The sequence below is a fragment of the Pan paniscus genome, chromosome 6 (genome assembly GCF_029289425.2).
Source record: "Pan paniscus chromosome 6, NHGRI_mPanPan1-v2.0_pri, whole genome shotgun sequence".
Lineage (NCBI taxonomy): Eukaryota > Metazoa > Chordata > Mammalia > Primates > Hominidae > Pan > Pan paniscus.
Window position 1 is genome coordinate 88,962,318 of NC_073255.2, and position 23,146 is coordinate 88,985,463.

The 23,146-nt window shown below is 51.0% G+C and overlaps 2 protein-coding genes across 7 annotated transcripts in view; both read left to right on the forward strand.

Moving 5' to 3' along the window:
- Positions 1–3,360: 3,360 nt before the first annotated feature.
- Positions 3,361–22,176, forward strand: LOC129398328 (ras GTPase-activating protein 4-like). Its single transcript, XM_063606246.1, is given in 14 exon segments — positions 3,361–3,411; positions 4,616–4,642; positions 11,185–11,316; positions 11,619–11,713; positions 15,478–15,595; positions 15,823–15,973; positions 16,238–16,302; positions 17,047–17,159; positions 17,365–17,557; positions 17,763–17,809; positions 17,811–17,895; positions 18,466–18,610; positions 19,153–19,322; positions 21,305–22,176. Coding segments are annotated over 14 exon segments (1,668 nt in total). The 3' UTR covers positions 21,581–22,176.
- The window catches only part of LOC129392994 (ras GTPase-activating protein 4-like), a 45,973-nt gene continuing 44,131 nt past the window's right edge, over positions 21,305–23,146 (forward strand). For all 6 annotated transcript variants that reach the window (XR_008625988.2, XR_008625987.2, XM_055115117.2 and 3 more), the window contains exon 1: positions 21,305–21,442. The gene's annotated coding sequence lies outside the window, so the exon portion shown is untranslated. The remainder of the gene's footprint in view (positions 21,443–23,146) is intronic.

Genomic DNA, 23,146 nt, shown 5'->3' on the forward strand with positions numbered 1-23,146 from the left:
TGAGCCACCACACTTGGCCCAGGTATCTTTTAAAGAGATTTAAGTAATGAGAGAAAATACACAGTTACCATTTCTGGTACTCTTCATTCCTTTGTGTAAATCTAAATTTTTATTTGCTGTCATTTTACTTCTGCCTGAAGGACTTTCTTTAACATTTCTTCTAGTTGATGATGAATTATTATATGTCTGCAAATGTCTTCATTGTGTGTTTGCTTTTAAAGTTGTTTTTGCTGGATTTTTCTCCACAGTGCTTTAAATATGTTTCTCTGTTGTCTTCCTGCTTACATTTTTTTCTAAGAGAAATCTGATCTCATACTCATGTTTGTTCCCCTATATATAACATGTCTTTTTTTCTTCCCCCCTTATTGTTTTAAACTTTTTATCACTAGTTTTGGACAATTTGATTGCAATATGTCATGGTATCTTTTTTTCATGTTTCTGTTTTGGGGATCATTGAACTTCTTGGATCTTGGGTTTGTAGTGTCATCACTTGGGGAACATTTTTATCATTATCTCTTCATGTACCCGCCACCTCCCCTCCATTGATTCTTGTTGCCTGTATATTAGGCCACTTGAAATTTTCCCACAGCACACTGTTGCTCTTTATTTGCTTTTAATTCTTTTTTCTCTGTTTCATTTTATGTAACTTCTGTTGCTGTCTTTATATTCACTAATCTCTTTTTTCCACGATGCTGTTCATCTTTTCCAGTATAATTTTCATCTCAGATATTGTACTATCTGTAGAAGGTTAGCGTGGGTCTTTTTTACATCTTGCCTGTCTTGATTTTTTTGAACATTTGGAATAGAACGATGAACTCTCTCAGTGCTCTGTGCCGGTTGTGAACTCTGTGTCAATTCTGGGCCAGTTTTGATGGACTGATTCTTTTCTTCCTTATGGGTTGTAATTTCCTGCCCATTTTCCCATCCCACAACTCTTTCTCGTCACATCTGCCTCGGTTCTTCTTCCCTGCTCCATGGCCTGGAAACGCTCAAGGCAGAAGTTGATAGGTTCACCTTGTTTATTTCCCATCACTCATAGATAACTCTACTGCCTGATAATCAGTGCCTTGAAAACCACTGCTTCAGCCCAGGCGTGGTGGCTCATACCTGTAATCACAGCAACAACAACAACAAGGCTAAGGCGGGCGGATCACGAGGTCAGGAGTTCAAGACCAGCCTCGCCAACATGGTGAAACCCCATCTCTACTAAAAATATAAAAATTAGCCGGGCATGCTGGTGCACGCCTGTAATCCCAGCTACTGGGGAGGCTGAGGCAGAAGAATTGCTGGAACCCGGGAGACAGAGGTTGCAATGAGCCAAGATTGTGCCATTGCACCCCAGCCTGGAAGACAAGAGCGAGACTTCATCTCAAAAAACAAAAAACAAAAACAAAAACAAAAAAACAAATCATTGCTTCATATATGTTCTTGTTTTATTTTTCTTTCTGTTTTTGATTTTGTTGTTCTTTGGTGTGTGCTGTTTCAGGTTGGAGGGTATATCCAGTACTTGTTAATTTATCACACCTGAGGGCAGAGGTCCTCATGTCTCTGTCTATATGTTTTTTCTAATATATATATATTTTTCTTTGTAGAGACAGGGTCTTGCTATGTTGCCAAGGCTGGTCTCAAGCTCCTGGCCTCAAGCAATCCTTCTGCCTCAGCTTTCCAGAGTGCTGGGATTACAGGCATGAGCCACCACACCTGGCCTGGATCCAGTTTTATCCATGTCCAAATTTTTTTTTCCCTGAGCTGTTTTTGATTTTCTTCCACCTCATATGAACTGTAGTGTCAGCTTATCTAGTTCCAGGAAAAAGCTTTTTGGTATTTTTATTGGGATTGCATATTTATAAAGTAATTTAGGGAAACTGGTATCTCTGTATTATTAAGTTGACCTTAATACTACAACTAATTTTGTTGTTGTTTTTGGATTTTTAGTAGAGATGGGGTTTCACCATGTTGACCAGGCTGGTCTTGAACTCCTGACCTCAGGTGATCTGCCCGCCTCGTCCTTCCAAAGTGTCGGGATTACAGGCGTGAGCCACCGTGCCCAAGCACTTTTACTTTTTCTTAGTTATATTGCTCTAATTGTTTTCTCTTCTCTAATTGTAGATAATGAGCATTTTATTAATACCTTGTTCTTGATCTTAGTGGGAAGATACGTAGTTTTTCCCTGTTAAGTAAAATCCTGACTTTCGGACCGAGAAGACTGAGGCATAAGAGTATGTGTGTGTGTGTGTGTGTGTGTGTGTGTATACACGCAAACTGTATATATGTGCTTGTGTGTAATTGAAATACATATGTCACATATCATATGTACTATGGCATATTAGGGTGTAATATTTATATTTGTGTATATAATATTGATGTTAATGAAGTATCCATCAGTTTCTATTTTCTTTAGTTTGTTTTTTTAAATCAGCTTTTTCTGTCAAGCTTTTTCAAGTATCTTCATGGATACAAGATTTTTCTTCTTTGCTGTGTTATAGTGGCTTATCATATTAATAGATTTCCAAATATTAAAGTAGTCTATATTATTGGAATAAGTCCTATTTGTCTGTTGTATATTATGTTTTTAATCTGGTACTGGATTTTGTTTGGTTATGTTTCATTTTGGGTATTTGTATTGATGTAAGTGGCATTGACATGTAATTTTATGTTATTTATTGGTCGATCAGTCTTCTAACCCCTACCACCTCCTTGCCTTCTGGACTAACTTAACCCAGAAAGTTATTACTCTCTCTCGGTGATTTTATCAGCTCCTGTGGCCTGCCTGTGGATAAGCTTGGATGTTCTGCTTTAGTTTCTCAGCCCACCAGCCTAGCAGCTCTGCCTCTGCTATCTCTTGGGATCTACATGGTCCTAGCTGTATCACTGGGTTTGAACCCCTTGTTGATATGTTCTTTATAAATAACAGGATAATGCAACATGCTTACTGGGCACTTCCTTTTTCTAAACTGCAAGTTTGGGTGGGGCATGCTGGCTCAAGCCTGTAATCCCAACACTTTGGGAGGCCAAGGCAGGTGGATTGCTGGAGCCCAGGAGCTTTGCATTTTTCTGTTTTTTTTTTTTTTTTTTTTGAGACAAGGTCTCGCTCTGTTGCCTAGGCTGGAGTGCAGTGTTGCATTCACAGCTCACTGTAGCCTTGACCTCCCAGGCTCAAGCCATCCTCCTGCCTTAGCCTCCCAAGTAGCTGGAACTACAGGCATGTGCCGTGATGCCCAGCCAATTTTATAAAATTTTTTTATTTTTAGCAGAGATAAGGTTCTTACTATGTTGCCCAACCTGGTCTCGAACTCCTGAGCTCAAACGATCTTCCCATCTCGGCCTCCCAAAGTGCTAGGACTATAGGCATGAGCCACCATGCCCAGCCCCAACCTCTTAAAAATTGAAGCTGCTTCATGTTTGCCATTGGTACTTTTACACCTCATCATGTTCTTCTTCCCCTTCATCCCATAGAATACACAATTCATCTTTAAGGACTTCAAGTTAACTGAGTCTGTGAAGCCTAATCTGATGGCATAAAGTTAAAATAATTTGATCCTCTTTTGTTAAATCATTCTGCACCTTGTCTGCATTACTCTAATAACAGATTTGGGCATTCATTCATTTAACGAATATTTATTGCTGTGAGATTGAGATGTTTGAGATAAAATCAGCCATGCAGATAGCCAGAGGCCACTGGCTATGAGAATAAAAGAGCCAAAAGAACAAGGAGCTGAAACCAGGTGAGAGCCCCAGAGCAGTGAGTTAGGAAGAAGAAGACCAGGAACTGAGTGGTGGGCACTCCAACATGAAGAGGTCCCGGAGAAGGGGAGGGCCTGGCAGCAAAGAAGTGACAAGGAGTAAAATGCTTGTGTTTGTTTACATGTTTATCTCCTTATTAGGTTGTCTGCTTTCTGAGAGCAGGCATGGTGTTTCACTCATCTCATATCCCCAAAACTCAGTTCAGTTGCAAAATAGGAGCTCAGTTGTGTTTTGGGTTTTTATTTTTGTATATATATAAAGGACCCCAAAGGATATGTGTTTCCAATATGATTTCCCTTCCATAATCTGTAACATAAAATAAGGTATGGTTAACTTCACCAGTGAGCTTTGTAAAATGTTATCCCCCTATCCCTTTTCCATATCTCCCAATTCTGATCATGCTGCCATTACAGGGGCCAGTGTCATTCAAAGATGTGGCTGTGGATTTCACCCAGGAGGAGTGGTGGCAACTGGACCCTGATGAGAAGATAACATACGGGGGTGTGATGTTGGAGAACTACAGCCATCTAGTTTCCTTGGGTGAGGATAGCTTGCTTTCTGAATGCTCTCAGTTGAATGGGGTTTTATGCTTGAGTTTGAAGAAATAAGTGACAACAGCATTTAATTCCTTGTGGGCAGTAGCTGCAGTGTTTATATTATTCTTCATTGAAAGGTTCTAACTTTGATAAGGTAAAAAATGGAGCATTTCTGTTATGCAGCTTATGAGGTGGCAACATCTTGTACTTCGGAGATTCTGAAGCCGAGCAACTTGCCCAAGTCCTTCTTCTTTTCCCATTAACAAGATATGATATCACCAAGCCAAACATCATCATTAAGTTGGAGCAGGGAGAGGAGCTGTGGATAACGGGAGGTGAATTTCCATGTCAACATAGTCCAGGTAAGTTAGTAGAGTATCAAATGTTAAAAAATGCTCATCCCAGACCTTTGGGAGTGACTAAAGAGTTGTTTATATGTATTTGGTACCCTCAGTAACACCTCCCAACCCCCAAATATCACTTTCCTTCCCGCACACATACATGAACTCTTTTGTTTTTTTTATATTTGATTTACATTGGTAGGGATTTTTTCATTCTAACCTATACTGGGGACCCATTCACTTCCTCTTCCTCCAGCATTATCGGTCACTTATTTACTCCCTCGCCATTAGAGAATTGTTGTGGGCTGTTTGTTTGTTTTTTTGTTTGGTTTTTGGAGACGGAGTCTTGTTCTGTCACCCAGGCTGGTGTGCACTGGTATGATCTCAGCTCACTGCAACCATCACCTCCCAGGTTCAAGTGATTCTCCTTCCTCAGCCTCCTGAGTAGCTGGGATTTCAGGCACATGCCACCAAGCCTGGCTAATTTTTGTATTTTTAGTAGAGACAGGGTTTCACCATGTTGGCCATGCTGATCTTGAACTCCTGGCCTCAAGTGATCCACCCACCTCAGCCTCCCCAGGTGCTGAGATTACAGTCCTGAGCCACTGCTCCTGGCCTTACAGAATTGTTTCATTTTGGGGCATTCAGAAGTCTGACATAAAAAATTAACTTGAGACTTTTATGTTCATTCTTTTTATCTTCCATTTTCTTTCCTTCCTTGCTTTAAAAATACCTTGGACTTATTTTCTGCCCTCGATTTTATTTATTTCTTTAGGCATTCAGATACCAAAACCTCGTCCTCCACCTGTGCTTGTGAATTGAGTCACAGCTTGTGGTGTACCTTATTTCCCCAAGTCCATGCTCAGTTGATGTGATGATGTAGCGCTCCCTCAGCTTTCCCCTCTTTCCCCAATGCTCATTTATGACCTGTCTGTGTGTTCATTTCCCCTTCCCCATAACTGGAATCATGCTCTGTCCATAGTAGACATTCAGGAAGTGTGAATTTCATAAGTGAATGTCAGTTCCTTTTCTTGCCTTTTCAGGAGTGTCCTCTTAGAACCCATTTTCCACTTTTTTGGTTTTCTTTGTATCCCGTAAAAGAGTTTATCTAATCTCAACTTCTAAGACCTTTTTTCCTGTGTATTTTTGCAGCTTGCCTCCAAATTGATATGTCTGACACTTTTAACCTAGTTGAATATTTTACTTGACAATATAGCAGTACCAGTGAGATAGTTCACTTCCTTCTTTCTCAGAATGTCTGATGATAAACTGTGCACATTCCAAAATCATGAATTCTGTCTACCTTCCTCACCTCCCACTATTTGATTGTGCTAGTCTTCTCTCCATGGTTTGTGTTCTTTGTCTTCTGTGAAATGCCTTGCAGATCGTCAGCACATTCTGTTTCTTTTGACATTAGTGTTCAGTATTCTCCCATACCTGGATTACAGTGGATCCATCTTCCATTCAAATGATCATTGTCCTTTTCCTTCATCTGCATTTTACTTGCTGAGATAATACATATTTTCCCTTCCTTTCTTCCTCTCTTCCCTCCCCCCTTCCTCCCTCCCTCCCTTCCTTCCTTCCATTTTGAGATAGTGTCTCACTCTTGTCGCCCAGGCTGGAGTGCAATGGCATGATCTCGGCTCACTGCAGCCTCCCCCTCCCAGGTTCAAGCGATTCTCCTGCCTCAGCCTCCCAAAGTAGCTGGGATTACAGGTGCACACCACCATGCCTGGCTAATTTTTATATTTTTAGTAGAGACGGGGTTTCACCATATTGGTCAGGCTGGTCTCTAACTCCTGACCTTGTGATCCACCTGCCTCGGCCTCTCAAAGTGCTAGGATTACAGGCCTGAGCCACTGTGCCCAGCCTACTCATTTATTGAGACAGAGTCTCACTCTGTCACTGAGGCTGGAGTGCAGTGGCACAATCTTGGCTCACGATAACCTCTGCCTCCCAGGTTCAAGTGATTCTTGTGCCTCAGCCTCCCGAGTAGCTGAGATTACAGGCATGCACCATCACGCCCGGCCTATTTTTGTATTTTTAGTAGAGACGGGGTTTCAGTCTGTTGGCCAGGAGTTCTCTGTTGAACTCTTGGCCTTGTGATCTGCCCACCTCAGCTTCCCAAAGTGCTGGGATTACAGGCGTGAGTCACTGCACCCAGCCCCCTTCATTTAATTTTAAATTGTGGTTAAAAAAACACGTAACATGGCCAGGCACGGTGGCTCATGCCTGTAATCCCAGCACTTTGGGAGGCCGAGGCGGGCGGATCACGAGGTCAGGAGATCGAGACCATCCTGGCAAACACGGTGAAACCCCGTCTCTACTAAAAATACAAAAAAATTAGCCGGGCGTGGTGGCAGGCACCTGCAGTCCCAGCTACTTGGGAGACTGAGGCAAGAGAATGGCCTGAACCCGGGAGGCAGAGCTTGCAGTGAGAGGAGATCACACCGCTGCACTCCAGCCTGGGCGACAGAGCCAGACTCCATCTCAAAAAACAAAAACGTAACATACAATTTACCGTCTTAACCATTTTTAAGTGTATGGTAATGTTAACTGTATTTGCATTGTTGAGCAATAAACTTTAGCGTTGTGCATTGTGTGTCGGGTTTTGTCAAGCACGTGACAGCGCGTAGTAGGTGTGGAGTGTGGCTCATCAGCAAGCGCTCTGGCAGGTCGTGCTTTCGCCATCTTCATCCCTACTTACTGTGCTCCCGCTCCCTTGGGTCCCAGGATCCCACTCCTTCGATGAAACTCAGTCTTCCATCTCTGCCTGGTGCTTCTGCCCTGGTTTCTGCTCAACTCGGCGCCGTGTCTCTGTTCCCCAAAGTTCTGTTTCTGTTCTGTGCTGCCCCCTCCCCCTGACCCCGTTTTGTCTTTTTTAAGAGACAAGGTCTCGGCCGGGCATGGTGGCTCACACCTGTAATCCCAGCACTTGGGGAGGCTGAGGCGGGTGGATCACTGGAGGTCAGGAGTTCCAGACCAACCTGGCCAACAGAATGAGACTACTAAAAATACAAAAATTACCTGGGCGTGGTGACACGCGCCTGTAGTCCCAGATACTTGGAGGCTGAGGCACAAGAATTGCTTGAACCCGGGAGGCAGCAGTTGTGGTGAGGAGAGAACGCACCACTGCACTCTGGTGCAGAGCCTGGGCGACAGAGCGAGACTCTGTCTTAAAGAAAGAAATAAATAAAGACTCTTTCGAGGCCAGGCATGGTGGCTCATGCCTGTAATCCCAGCGCTTTGGGAGACCGAGGTGGGTGGATCACCTGAGGTCAGAAGTTCAAGACCAGCCTGGTCAACATGGTGAAACCCCGTCTCTACTAAATATACAAAAATTAGCCGGGCATGGTGGCAGGCACCTGTAATCCCAGCTAGTCAGGAGGCTGAGGCAGGAGAATCGCTTGAACCTGGGAGGCGGAGGTTGCAGTGAGCTGAGATCGTGCCATTGCACTCCAGCCTGGGCAACAAGAGTGAAACCTCATTCAAAAAAAAAAAAAAAAACTCTTTCTAGAGAGAGAAAGAGATGAGAGAGAGAGGGGAGGGGGGGGGGAGAGAGAGAGAGAGAGAGAGAGAGAGAGAGAGATCGAGATCTCCATCCCTGTCGCCCAGGCTGGGAGTGCGGAGGTGCTATCATGGCTTACTGCAGCCTCCAACTCTTGGTCTCAAGAGATCCTCCACCCCACCTTCCAAGTAGCTGGCACTACAGGTGCACACAGCTGACCATGCCTGGCTAATTTTAAAAGTTTTAGGTAAAAATGGGGTGTCCCTATGTTGCCCAGGCTGGAGTGCTGTGGCGTGATCATAGCTCATGGCAGCTTTGAACTCCTGGGCTCGAGCAACCCTCCCACCTCAGCTTCCACATAGCTGGGACTACAGGCCTGCCCACCACGCCCAGCTAATTTTTAAAAATTTTCTATAGAAGTGGAGTCTTGCTGTGTTGCTCAGGCTGGTCTCCAACTCCAGACCTCAAGCCGTCCTCCCACCTCTACTTTCCAAAGTGTTGGGATGACAGGCATGAGCCACAGCACCCGGCCTGTCTGTTCTGGACACACTTGGAGCACTTCTTGCTCTTCCACACCATCTCAATGACCAGGGTTGTCCAGATGGCTCCTAAAGGCTCCCAACAGGGCATATCATGTGAGGACTGCATTTCATCTGTTTGTAGGACAGTTGTATGTACCTTTTTCATACCTCAGACCCTGTCTAAATCTGAAGTGGTGGTATTTGCTTCCTCTCCCAGCCTTTCACCTCCTGTGCGTTCACTAAATTCACCAGTCACTAAGGCATGAAACTGACAGATTTTACTCTGAACGTCTTTTTCCTTCTGGGAGGTGCCAGGTCCTAGACAGCTGTCTCCATTTTTCTGTTCTTTGCATTCTCACTGGTCTCCCCTGGCCCCTCCTTCTGTACTTTAAGTATTAGCTTGCCTATTGCAGCAGTCTTCTCTTTGATCTTCCTGATTGCCATCTCCTTCCGTCATCGTTCAGTCTACCCATTCTCTTGAGACTAATCTTCCTAAAGCATGGATCTAAATAATTTAGGCCAGGCGCAGTGGCTCACACCTGTAATCCCAGCACTGTGGGAGGTGGAGGCAAGTGGATTACCTGAGGTCAGGAGTTCGAGACCACCCTGGCCAACCCGTCTCTACTAAATATAGAAAAATTAGCCAGGCGTGGTGGTGCACGCCTGTAATCCCAGCTACTCCAGAGGCTGAGGCAGGAGAATCACTTGAACCCAGGAGGTAGAGGCTGCAGTGAGCTGAGATCGCGCCACTATACTCCAGCCTGGGTGACAGAGCAAGACTGTCTCAAAATGAATAAATCAATCTATCATTTACCTGCTCGAAAACTTTCAGTGGCTCCCAACTATGGTCGGTTTAGATGCTTAGCTCATTAGAATGCCATCCAAGCTCTAGATCTGTGGCTTTCAAGCTGGGCTTTGAGACGCATCATGAGTTCAAAGGGGAGAGTGAGGGGAAGAAGCTGAATTGGGGATTTCTGGTTTTCTAGCCCGTTGTCAATCTTTGGGTTTTATTCCTTTTTCAGATTGTGCTTCCATTTAAAAAAAATGAGTTCCAGTTTAAAAATATATATATATATGCTGGACTGGGCATGGTGGCTTATGCCTGTAATCCCAGCACTTTGAGTGGTCGAGGTGGGCAGATCACTTGAGCCCAGGAGTTCGAGGTCAGCCTGGGCAACATAGGGAGACCCCATTTCTACAAAAAAATTTAAAAATTAGCCAGAAGTGGTGGCATGCACTTGTAGTCCCAGCTATTCAGGAGGCTGAGGTGGGAGTATTGCTTGAGCCCAGGAGGTCAAGGCTGCAGTGGGCTGTGATAGTGCCACTGCACTCCAGCCTGGGTGACAGGGTGAGACCCTTTCTCAAAAAAAAGAGAAAAAGCTAAATTAGCTGGGCATGGTGGCACGCACCTGTAGTCCCAGCTACTTGGGAATGTTGAGGTAAAAGAGGATTGCTTGAGCTCAGAGTTCTCAGGTTGCAGTGAGCTATGATTGTGCCACTGCACTCCAGCCTGGGCAAGAGTGATACCCTGATTCTGTAAAAAAAGAAAGAAAGAAAAGTGCTTGAAAACCATTGCAGTAAATGATCCATTCTAAACTATTTTTGGCCATGACTCCCACTGTTTACCCATCCCACGAAGTGTTCATTTCCTACTTCTATTAGAACATGTCACATTCATTCACAAAATATGTATTGATCATTAACTATTTGCCTGCCACTGTTAAGCACTGGGAATAAGACAGTGAACTGAACACGTTACCCTAATAATTGTACACTTTATTGCAGGAAAAGATGGACACTAAAATATATGTGTCAAGGCTGGGCGTGGTGGCTCATGCCTGTAACCCTAGCACTTTGGGAGGCCGAGGTCAGGAGTTCGAGACCAGCCTGGGTAACATGGCGAAACCCCGTCTCTACTAAAAATACAAAAATTAGCCAGAAATCACTTGAACATGGGAGGCTAAGGTTGCAGTGAGCCGAGATCGTGCCACTGTACTCCATCCTGGGCAACAGAGCAAGACACTGTCTCAAAAAGTAACAATAATAAACAAAATAAAATATATGTGTCAAATGGTGACAATTACTGTGAGGGGAAAGAAGTTCCTTGGGAGTGGGAAGTGATTACTTTTTATAAGGTGGTTGAGAAAGGACTCACTGATAAGATACTTAGAGAGCTGAAGGAGGTGGAGAGAGCGCCATGCTTACCTCCAAAGGAACAGCATTCCAGAGAGGAATATGCATGGCATGTTTAGAACAGCAGAAAAAGCCAATGAGGCTGGAGCGAAGTTCAGCAAAGGCAAAGGTGGAGAGAGTTGAGATCCAAGAGGGAGTAGGGAGTCATGTCACGCCTTGGTGAGGATCATAAGGATTGTCTTTTACTCTGGCAGGACATTTTGACCTCTGCTGTGGCAGAACCTCCAAGGCGAGGAGGCTGTGGGGAACCCAGGGGAGGTGTCTAGGGCAGCTCTGCCTTTTGCCCAGCCTGGGGAGTCCAGTGGCATCAGCCTAAGCCCCTCCCACCCTCCTCTGGGCAGATCGTGAAGAAGTCATGCTACCCACGCTGGAATGAGACGTTTGAATTTGAGCTGCAGGAGGGGGCCATGGAGGCGCTGTGCGTGGAGGCCTGGGACTGGGACCTTGTCAGCCGAAACGACTTCCTGGGCAAAGTGAGCACCACCGCCCCGCTCCCCCTCCTCCCCCGGCAGGCTGCACCTGCTGTCCCCCAGCACCTGGCTCCATTGCAGCCGTCCCATCCTCAGGGACCTCCCTCCGGCTTCCCCAAAGAGAGACACTCAGGAAGCCTGGGACTACCCCCCCACCTCCACCGTCTGCCAGAACCAGCAACTTCCCCCCACCACCACTGGCACTCAGGGACCCTTGGAAGGGGCCCCTCCCCACTAAGAACAGTAGTTGGCAAGGAGGAGACCCAGGTCTCCCAGCTCCAGGAAAACTGCCACTATGTCCCCAGGTGGTGATCGATGTCCAGAGACTGCGGGTGGCGCAGCAGGAGGAGGGCTGGTTCCGGCTGCAGCCCGACCAGTCCAAGAGCCGGCGGCATGACGAGTAAGTGCATGGAGCTGGGCAGCCGGCCTCAAGGGGTGGGGTGGGGGCTGACATTTGGGAATTGGCTACAGGCAGGCAGGGCAGGGCAGGGGGGCTGCTCAGGGGTGAGAGGTCAGGAGACACAGCTCCAGGGTCCCCTCAGCCCCTGCCCACCTAGCCAGCATCCTTCTCATCCCGGCTGGACTCCACCTCCCCTTTATTTATTATTTATTTATTTATTTATTTATTTTGAGATGGAGTCTCACTCTGTCCCCAGGCTGGAGTGCAATGGCGTGATCTCGACTCACTGCAGGCTCCGCCTCCCGGGTTCACGCCATTCTCCTGCCTCAGCCTCCCAAGTAGCTGGGACTACAGGCACCCGCCACCGCGCCTGGCTAATTTTTTGCATTTTTAGTAGAGACAGGGTTTCACCATGTTAGCCAGGATGGTCTCGATCTCCTGACCTTGTGATCCACCCGCCTCGGCCTCCCCAAGTACTGGGATTACAGGCATGAGCCACCGCACCCGGCCCCTCCCCTTTATTTTTCCCCACAGTTCTGCATTCAGCTCAGCTCTGTCTTCTGTCTTTTTTTTTTTTTTTTTTTTTTTTTGAGATGGAGTCTTGCTCTGTCACCCAGGCTGGAGTGCAGCGGCACAATCTTGGCTCACTGCAACCTCCACGTCCTGGATTCCAGTGATTCTCCTGCCTCAACCTCCTGATTAGCTGGGATTACAACTGTGTGCCACCATGCTCGGCTAATTTTTGTATTTTTAGTAGAGACAGGGTTTCACCATGTTGGCCAAGTTGGTCTCGAACACCTGACCTCAAGTGATCCACCTGTCTCAGCCTGCCAAAGTGCTAGGATTACAGCCATGGGCCACCGCACCCGGCCAGGTCTGTCTTCTTAGCTCACAGTTTGTACAGGTCTCCTGCTTTCTGCCTCTGGAAGTTTCTGAAACAAGTACTCAGACATTTTCCCTTTGAAAATTTCCCTGCAGACTTCAGACCAGGGTTCAAGTCTCCAAGGTCAGTGTCCCTGAGCCATAGCTCCAACTCCCTATGCCAGATTCTCCAGGAATAGGGTTGTGAGATAAGATAGGACACCGTTGGCCAGGAGAGGTGGCTCATGCCTGTAATCCCAGCTCTTTGGGAGGCCAAGGTGGGAGGATCACTTGGGGCAAGGAGTTTGAGACCAGCCTGGGCAAGAAAGTGAGACTCCGTCTCTACAAAGAAATAAAAATTAGGCCAGGCGCGGTGGCTCACGCCTGTAATCCCAGCACTTTGAGAGGTCGAGGTGGGCGGATCACCTGAGGTCAGGAGTTTGAGACCAGCCTGGCCAGATGGCGGGCGCCTGTAATCCCAGCTACTCGGGAGGCTGAGGCAGGCAGAATTGCTTGAACCCCGGAGGCAGAGGTTGTAGTGAGCCAAGATTGCGCCATTGCACTCTAGCCTGGGTGACAAAGCTAGACTCTGTCTCAAAAAAAAAAAAAAAAGAACACCCAGTTAAAACTTAATTTCAGATAAACAGTGAATACTTTTTTTTTTTTTTTTTTTTGAGCAGACTCTCACTCTGTCACCTAGGCTGGATGGAGTGCAGTGGCACGGTCTTGGCTCACTGCAACCTCCGCCTCCCAGGTTCAAGCAATTCTCATGCCTCAGCCTCCCGAGTAGCTGGGATTACAGGCATGCACCTGTACCACCAGTGCAGTGGTGATCATAGCTCACTGTAGCCTCCACCTCCTGGGTGCAAGCAGTCCTCCCACCTCAACGTTCCAGGTAGCTAGGACCACCTCACCTGGCTAATTTTTTGTAGTTTTAGTAGAGATGGGGTTTCACCGTGATGGCCGGGCTTGATGTTGAACTCCTGACCTGTGCCCGGCTGTGAATACTTTTTTAGTATAAGAATAACCGCTGGGCGTGGTGACTCACACCTGTAATCCCAACACTTTGGGAGTTTGAGGCGGGTGGATCACTTGAGGTCAAGAGTTCGAGACCAGCCTGGCCAACATGGTGAAACACCGTCTCTACTAAAAGTACAAAAAGTGGTGGTGGGCACCTGTAATCCAAGCTACTTGGGAGGCTGAAGCAGGATAATTGCTTGAACCCAGGAGACGAAGGTTGCAGTGAGCCGAGATCCCACCACTGCACTCCAGCCTCGGTGACAAGAGCGAAACTCCGTCTCAAGAAAACAGCCGGGTGCGGTGGCTCATGCCTGTAATCTCAGCACTTTGGGTGGCCGAGGCGGGTGGATCATGAGATCAGGAGTTCAAGACCAGCCTGGCCAACATGGTGAAATCCCGTCTCTACTAAAAATACAAAAATTTCCCGGATATGGTGGCGGGCACCTCTAATCTCAGCTACTTGGGAGGCTGAGGATGGAGAATTGCTTGAACCTGGGAGGTCGAGGTTGCAGTGAGCCGAGATCGTGCCACTGCACTCCAGCCTGGGTGACAGAGCAGGACTCCATCTCAGCAAAAAAAAAATAAAATAAAATAAAGAAGAAGAATGACCATGCACTATTTGAGACATACCTATACTAAAAATATTCAAATTTAGGCCGGTTATGGTGGTGCATGCCTGTAATCTCAGCACTTTGGGAGGCCAAGGCAGGAGGATCACTTGAGCCCAGGAGTTCAAGACCAGCCTGGGCAACATAGCAAGACCCCATCTCTAAAAAAAAATAGTTAATAAGTAAATAAAATATTCACATTTAACTGGGTGTCTTGGGTCGTTTTGCTAAATCTGGCAGCCTGTCTCGGAAGCCCTCTGGCTTGTTTGCTGTGGCCCACAGCCCTCAATGGCTCAGCTTTGTGTCCCTGTGGAAGGCCCCAGACCCCCATTCCCCCAGTTCCCATCCTTAACAGGGTAGGAGCAGGTGGACGGCTGTGTGTCCAGCACAAGGTGTTTCCATAGAACCAGCCAAGGCCCATCTTGCCATCTTATTTTTTATTTTTATTTTTTTTGAGACAGAGTCAGGCTGGAGTGCAGTGGTGCAAACCTGGCTCACTGCAACCTCTGCCTCCTGGGTTGAAGCGCTTCTCCTGCCTCAGTCTCCCGAGTAGCTGCGATTACAGGCACCTGCCACAATGCCTGGCTAATTTTTATATATATATTTTAATAGAGATGGGGTTTTGCCGTGTCAGCCAGGCTGGTCTTGAACTCGTGACCTCAAGTGATCTGCCTGCCTTGGCCTCCCAAAGTGCTGGGATTACAGGCATGAGCCACTGCGCCAGGCCCAGGGGCCCATCTTAACACTGCTCTGTGCATGAGGCTCGTGCTGAGCAGGGGCAGTGGGAGCCTTAGAGGCTCCCACTTGGTCCACACCCTCCTCTGTTATGAACTTCCCTATCAGAACAGGGAAGCTGGGAAGCTCAATCTAATGTGGCAAGTTGCTGAACTGGCTCGGGTCTCAGTTTCCCTATTAGGTTGTTATGAGGGTTGGGGATTTGCTTCTGCTGTAAAGTGTACCCATGATGGTGCCATTATCTGGGAGTTGATAGATTCAAGGCTGGCAGCTCCACATACCCAAGCTTGGAGGTGGCAGGGAGCCAGACCTCGAAGACAGAGGTGCCTTGAGTGCAGAGACAGGAAGGGCTTTCCAAAAACAGAAAATAAATAGCCCGGGCAGAGCCTGGGAGGCAGAGCTGTGCAGGGCACCCGGATGGAGGGCATGAGCAGAGAGATGGGAGGCTGGCCCCAAGGGAAAAAACTGGAGGCCATGGGAGCGGTGTGGTCCAGGGTGGCCTGAGTCCCTGGTGGAGAGGTCACAGGCTGCCCATTCCAGGGGCAACCTGGGCTCCTTGCAGCTGGAGGTTCGGCTGTGGGACGAGACGGTGCTGCCCTCCAGCTACTACCAGCCACTGGTGCACCTGCTGTGCCACGAGGTCAAGCTGGGCATGCAGGTGAGGGGGCATGGGCAGGGTGGGAGGGTCCAGTGGCAGTAGGCCTGTGCGCCTGTCCTTCTAAACCCATTCTGCAGAGCAGAAACCTGAGGTCTGGGGATGTGAGGAGCTGGCCAGTGTCCAGGGCCCCGTCCCCAGCCACCCCTTGGGAAAATGTCCTCTTTCCCTGGGATGCTCTGAGGTCCTCAGAGGGAAAGGTTCGGGATCCCCCGTGCCTCTCCCTGCAGGGCCCAGGGCAGCTGATCCCACTCATCGAGGAGACAAGCAGCACCGAGTGTCGCCAGGACGTGGCCACGAACCTGCTCAAGCTCTTCCTGGGGCAGGGGCTGGCCAAGGACTTCCTGGACCTGCTCTTCCAGCTGGAGCTGAGTCGCACCAGTGAGGCCTGGGAAGGAGCTGGGCCCAGAACACTGGGAGGTGTTTGGGGGTGGGTGGGCTCCTCCTGTGGGAGGCAGATGGGGTCAGACAGGAGGGAGGCAAGGAACAGAGCCAAGGGCAGAGGTGGGACAGTGGGCTGGGAGGTGGTGAGGAGGCCCTTTATTGAGGGGCCAGCTTAGATCCCCCAGCCCCAAGGTCCTCTGTCCTCCCCCTCCCCCAAAAGCTTTGTCCCAGCCCCCTACCCACTGGGACCTCTGTTTGTAGGTGAGACCAACACCCTGTTCCGGAGCAACTCTCTGGCCTCAAAGTCCATGGAGTCTTTTCTGAAGGTGAGGTTGCATGCTATATTGTCCTCATCTTGCAAATGACAACACTGAGCTTCAGAGAGAGTGACAGAGGGGGCTGGGACTTCGACTCCAGTGTTCTATCTCCATATTCAGAGCCCTTTAAGGTTAAGAACGTGGGCTGGGCATAGTGGCTCATGCCTGTAATTCCAGCACTTTGGGAGGCTGAGGCGGGCGGATCACTTAAGGTCAGGAGTTGGAGACCAGCCTGGCCAACATGGCGAAACCCCATCTCTACTAAAAATACAAAAATTAGCCTGGCATGGTGGTGGGCACCTGTAATCCCAGCTACTGGGGAGGCTGAGGCAGGAGACTCACTTGAACCAGGAGCCAGAGGTTGTAGTGAGCTCACGCCACTGCACTCTAGCCTGGGCCCCGTGCTAGACTCCGTGCCCCGCACCCCCCCCAAAAAGAATGTGTGTGTGATTAAAATTTAAGTTAGAGACAGTCTCACTATGTTGCCCAGGCTGGCCTCAAACTCCTGGCCTCAAGTGATCCTCCTGCCTTGGCCTCCCAAAGTGCTAGGATTACAAGGGCTAAGAATTCTAGTCATTCATTCACTCACTCATTCATTCATTCATGAATAAACAGTTTGCCCTGCATGTGTACCTGGCCCCCTCCTGGGCGGATAGGGCAGGCAAACGGTGCAAGGGCGGCTGCCGGGAGAAGGTGGGCAGCTGGAGTGGGACTGGGGGAGACAGGATCAGTGTGACCTGCGGTGGTCCCCAGGTGGCCGGGATGCAGTACCTGCACGGCGTCCTGGTCCCCATCATCAACAAGGTGTTTGAGGAGAAGAAGTACGTGGAGCTGGACCCCAGCAAAGTGGAAGTTAAGGATGTAGGGTGAGGCCGGGGGTAACTCCGGGGGGGTGCGGGGCGCAGCGGCAGCGGGTTGGGATCAGGCCCTGTCAGCATGTGTGTTTGTGCTTCTGCCCACCCGTGTATTGTCCCCTGTGTCCGTGTCCTGGCTGCTGTGAGAGCCAGTGTTCCTGTCGTGGCCCTGGCGCTGACCGCGACCTCCTCTGCCAACCCGCCCCTTTCCACGCAGGTGCTCCGGGCTGCACCGCCCGCAGACCGAGGCCGAGGTGCTGGAGCAGAGCGCGCAGACGCTGCGCGCCCACCTGGGGGCCCTGCTGAGCGCGCTCAGCCGCTCGGTTCACGCGTGCCCCGCCGTGGTGCGCGCCACCTTCCGCCAGCTCTTCCGGCGCGTGCGCGAGCGCTTCCCCGGCGCCCAGCACGAGGTGCGCCCTCCACCCGCTGGGCTAGGCTGGGCCGGGTTGGACTGGGCTGGGGCGAGGGGCGAAGAGCGGTGGGGAACCAGGGAGCGCTGGGGAGGACCAGGGAGGCTGTGTCCCGGCGAGGGTCAGGGACGGAGCCTAAGGGGAGGGGGCTGCCAGGAGCCCTGGTCTGGGGGACTCCAGCCCGCGCTCTTCCGCACTCCTCCAGAATGTACCGTTCATCGCCGTCACCAGCTTCCTGTGCCTGCGCTTCTTCCGCCATCGTGTCGTCCAAGCTCTTCCACCTGCGGGAGCGCCACGCGGACGCCCGCACCAGCCGCACCCCGCTCCTGTTGGCCAAGGTGCGGGCCTTGCGGCCTTGCGGGCGGGATGCACAGCTGGGTGTCCTACCGGGGCCCTGGCCTGGACTGCAGAGTGTTCCCTACCGGCTCCGGCGAGGCCACTGGCACGCCCACGTAGGCACTGCACTTCACAGTTTGCAAAGCCTTCCTGTGGCCACCTTGTCCGAGCTCCATCTCATGGATAAGGGAACAGGCCTGCGAGGGGTCGGGGGTTGCCAAGGCCGCCCATCCTGTCGGTGGTGAATCGCGGGACCTTCCAACCCGGGTCTGCTTACTCTCAGGCTGCACCTCTGTGCCCGGCACTGGGGTGGGGTATCCAGTGCAGCAGCGTCAGCTAAACCTACGGAGGAAGGCCCAAGTGGTCTCAGTTATCATAAGGCATCAAACTTCATGATCTTCTCCTCCCTGATCCCTAGTGGGGCTGGAGGGGGCCCGTGGGCATGGCCTCTGTCGCCTCTGCCTCCATCGCTACAGCTGAGTAGCAAAGACTTGGGGAGGGGGGGTGGGAGGGGGTGCAGTGGCTAGGCCCCTAACCTAGCAGAACCTGGTCCTTCCTGCTGTCACCTCCAGGCAGTCCAGAACGTGGGCAACATGGACACGCCGGCTTCCAGGGCCAAGGAGGCTTGGATGGAGCCGCTGCAGCCCACCGTGCGCCAGGGCGTGGCGCAGCTGAAGGACTTCATCACCAAGCTCGTGGACATCGAGGAGAAGGACGGTGAGCGCCGCCCTGCACAGACCCGCCCACAGCCTACTGCTGACGTTTGCTCCGCCCTTGAGCCCCACGGCCCCACCCACCGCTGTTTGTTCCTCTCGTGGCCCCACCCACCGCCTGCTGTTGACATTTGCCAGGCCCCCAGGCCATAGACCCACGCACCACTGTTTGTGCTTCCTGTGACCCTGCCCACTGCCTGCTGTTGACGTTTGCCCCACCCCTAGACCCATGGCCTCACCCCCCATCATCTGTGCCTGTTGACATTTGCTCCATCCTTGAGCTCCATGGCCCCGCCGCCACCTGCTACTGACGCGTGTCCCGCCTCCAAGCCCATGGCCCTGCCTTCCTCAGTCCACCTGTCACCCCGCTCACCACCAGCTGTTGATGTTTGCTCCGCCCTTGAGCCCCATGACTACGTCCACTGCCTGCTGTTCAGATTTGCTCAGCCCTTGAGCCCCACGGCCCCGCCCACTGCTCCGCCCCCCCCCCCCAGTCCCGCCCTCATTCCCTGGGCTCTCTCTTCCCCTCCCTCCCTGGCCTGGCAGAGCTGGACCTGCAGCGGACGCTGAGTTTGCAGGCGCCACCTGTGAAGGAGGGGCCACTCTTCATCCACAGGACCAAGGGCAAGGGCCCCCTCATGTCCTCCTCCTTCAAGAAGCTCTACTTCTCCCTCACTACCGAGGCCCTCAGCTTCGCGAAGACGCCCAGCTCCAAGGTGGGTAAGGAGGGAGGCCGGCAAGTGGGGCACCTTAGAGGCACCTGTCCCCTTCCTTGGAGCCCACTTGAGGTACCCCCGGGGTCAGAGAAGAAAGCCAGGTGTGTGGCATCTGTACTGCTTGTCAGAACCTAGGAGGGCCGGGCACGGTGGCTCACGCCTGTAATCCCAGGACTTTGGGAGGCCAAGGCGGGTAGATCACTTGAGGTTAGGAGTTTGAGACCAGCCTGGCCAACATGGAGAAACCCCGTCTCTACTAAAAATACAAAAAATCAGCCGGGTGTGGTGGTGGGTGCCTGTAGTCCCAGCTACTCGGGAGGCTGAGGCACGGGAATAGCTTGAACCCGGGAGGCAGAAGTTGCAGTGAGCCGAGATCGTGCCACTGCACTCCAACCTGGGCAACAGAGCAAGACTCCGTCTCAAAAAAGAAAATGAATATGGAGGAAGTTGATCCGACCTTACCAGGTTGTTGAGGATTAAATGAGATGATCTCCCTAAGGGTCCTGACCCAGGGCCTGGCAGGTAGTACTATTTAGGCAAATGGTATTATTAAAGATAGTACATCACCTGGGCTGCTAGATGAGTAGGAGGCTAGGGCAAACAGGGGAGGCTTCCTGGAAGAGGCAGGAATATAGAAGCACGGAATCTTGGCGTGGGAAGGGATCTCAAAGATCACCTTGTACAGCCCTCTCTGAGTCATGGGTCACCTCTCCTGCAAGCTCTCTTCTCCCAGGAAGGGCTGAGGACATACTTCCTCCATGGACCTGGTGACTGCTTGCTGTACACCTGCCCCCAGTCATGCAGGCTATGGGGATGATCTTCCAGGAGTACCCAGCCTAGCCCTGGGCAGGTGAGAGCGGGCTAGGAGTAGGTGAAGGAGCTCATCACCCACCCTGTTCTCAACCAGCTCAGGGGTCCCACCAGATGAGGGGCCCGCCCCTTCCGACCAAAGATCCCTCAGATGATGATAATTATTTTTTGAGACAGGGTCTTGCTCTGTCACCCAGGCTGTAGTGCAGTGGTGCGATCATAGCTGACTGCAGCCTCAAACTCCTGGGCTCAAGCAATCTTCCTGCCTCAGCCTCCCGAGTAGCTGGGACTACAGGCACGTGCCACCAAGCCCAGCTAATTTTCTTTAACTTTTTTTTTTTGCGGAGATGGGGCCTTGCTATGCTGCCCAGGCTGTTCTCAAACTCCTGGCCTCAGGCAATCCTCCTGCCCCAGCCTCCCAAAGCACTCAGATGATTATTATACATCTTCCTTGCCAGGGTTCAAAGATTTGACTACATGGGCATTATTTAATTCTGGTCCCATTTTTTTTTTTTTTTTTTTTTTTTTGAGATGGAGTTTCGCTTTTGTTGCCCAGGCCAGAGTGCAATGGTGCGATCTTGGCTCACCGCAACCTCCGCCTCCCGGGTTCAAGCGATTCTCCTGCCTCAGCCTCCCAAGTAGCTGGGATTACAGGCATGCACCACCATGCCCGGCTAATTTTGTATTTTTAGTAGACACGGAGTTTCTCCATGTTTGTCAGGCTGGTCTCGAACTCCCAACCTCAGGTGATCCGCCTTCCTCGGCCTCCCAAAATGCTGGGATTACATGTGTGAGCCACTGCGCCCGGTCAGGATATGACTATTAGAGCCTGGGACTACAAAAGCAAGTGGGAAAACTAATAAATGCAAAGTCACAAAGCCTTGGCCACGGCTGGATTGACTTTGTAGCCCAGGGAATGCTGGCTGTCCAGACACTACCCCAAAGCTCACACCTCCGAGGCCCTCTGGGAGTGCCCCCCAGGGAGGCCAGGTCCTCCTCTCCCAGTTGCTGGGCACTTGGTCACCATCAGTCTGTGCTCTGCCCTGGCTGAGGTCACTCTGGGTCTCCCACGCCTACCCCTGGTGCTGCAGAAGGGGAGACTGAGGCCCAGAGATGGGGAATGGAATGGCCCTGGCTAGGTCGCTGAGCCTCCTCCTCCCTGCCTGCCCCAGAAAAGCGCCCTCATCAAGTTAGCCAACATCCGGGCAGCGGAAAAGGTTGAGGAAAAGAGCTTTGGCAGCTTGCACGTCATGCAGGTCATCTACACGGACGACGCCGGCAGACCCCAGACTGCCTACCTGCAGTGCAAGGTGCAGGGAGGGGAGCGGGTGCTGTGGGAGTGGCCTGAACACTGTGGGAGTGGCTTGGGTGCTGTGGGAGTGGCCTGGGTACTGTGGGAGTGGCATGAGCCCTATGGGAGTGGCCTGGGTATTGTGGGAGTGGCCTGAGCTCTATGGGAGTGGCCTGGGTGCTGTGGGAGTGCCCTGGATGCTATGGGAATGCCCTGGGTGCTGTGGGAATGGCCTGGGTGCTATGGGAGTGGCCTGAGCTCTGTGGGAGTGGCCTGGGTGCTGTGGGAGGGGCCTGAGTGGACTGGATGAGAAAAGAGTTGATTGAGCCTCGCCCCGCTATCAGCTACATCAGGCACCGCAGGGTGTGTCTAATCTGGGAGGTGTCAGGGACAGGTGTGTGTGTGTTGTCCAGGGGCCTGAGCCCCCAGGAGGCCATGGCCCATGTCTTTCCCTGGGCATCCATGTGTAGGTCTGTGTGTGGGCCAGTGCACAGACAGGTGCATCCCCGTGATATGAAATTTGCACGTTGCACCCGTTTGTTGGAAACTATTTCCAGATAACTGAGATGGGGGCCAGGCACGCTGGTTCACGCGGATAATCCCAGCATTCTAGCCGGGGCAACAGAGCAAGACCCTTTCTCTAAAAAAGAAAGTCTGAGCTGGCACCTGTGTGGTTCTGTGTCTGTATCAATGCCTAATAATCAAACATTATGCTCTGTGTGGCTTTGGGTGCAGGTTCTCAAGTAACCTTCTCATCTGTTCCTTCATTAACTCATTCATTCATTTATTTTAAAAATACTTACTGAGCACCTCCTAGGTTCCAGGCATGATTCTAGGTGAGGGGATACAGTGGCAGATGAGGCAGAGTCCTGCCCTCATGGAACTGATATTCCAGGGAGAAGATGGGCCAATAAATACATGTTTCAAATGTCGGCTCATGCCTGTAGTCCCAGTACTTTGGGAGGCTGAGGTGGGAGGATCACTGGAGGCCAGGAGTTTGAGAACAGCCTGGCCAATGTAGCAAGACCCCATCTCTACAAAAAAAAAATTAGCCAGCCATGATGGCATGCACCTGTGATTCCAGCTACTTGGGAGGCTGAGGCAGGAAGATAGCCTGAACCCAGGAGTTGGAGGCTGCAGTGAACTATGATCACACCACTGCACTCCAGCCTGGGCTACGGAGTGAGTCCCATGAGTTGAAGGCTCTGATCCACAGGGGGTTGACCAGAGCTGGGTGAGGATGTGAGGCCAGGCTCAGCAGTCGCCCTGAGGCAGCTACCCTGTGACCTGAGGCCAATGCCTGCCAACTGTGATCTCAGTTTCCCCAAATGTAAAACAGCTGGAGAGGCTGGGCACGGTGGCTCACGCCTGTCATCCCAGCACTTTGGAAGTCCGAGGCGGGCAGATCACCTGAGGTCAGGAGTTCGAGGGCAGCCTGGCCAACAGGGTGAAACCCTGTCTCTACTAAAATGACAAAATTAGCTGGGCGTGGTGGCAGGCGTCTGTAATCCCAGCTACTCAAGAAGCTGAGGCAGGGAGAATTGCTTGAACCTGGGAGGCAGAGGTTGCAGTGAGCCGAGATGACGCCACTGCACTCTAGCCTGGGCGACAGAGCGAGACTCCGTCTCAAAAAAATAAAATAAAATAAATAACAGCCAGAGAGAGGCAGCCCTGTGCCCCATCCAGAGCAGAGAGGAATGTCAGGGGGTAGTGATTGGTGGTG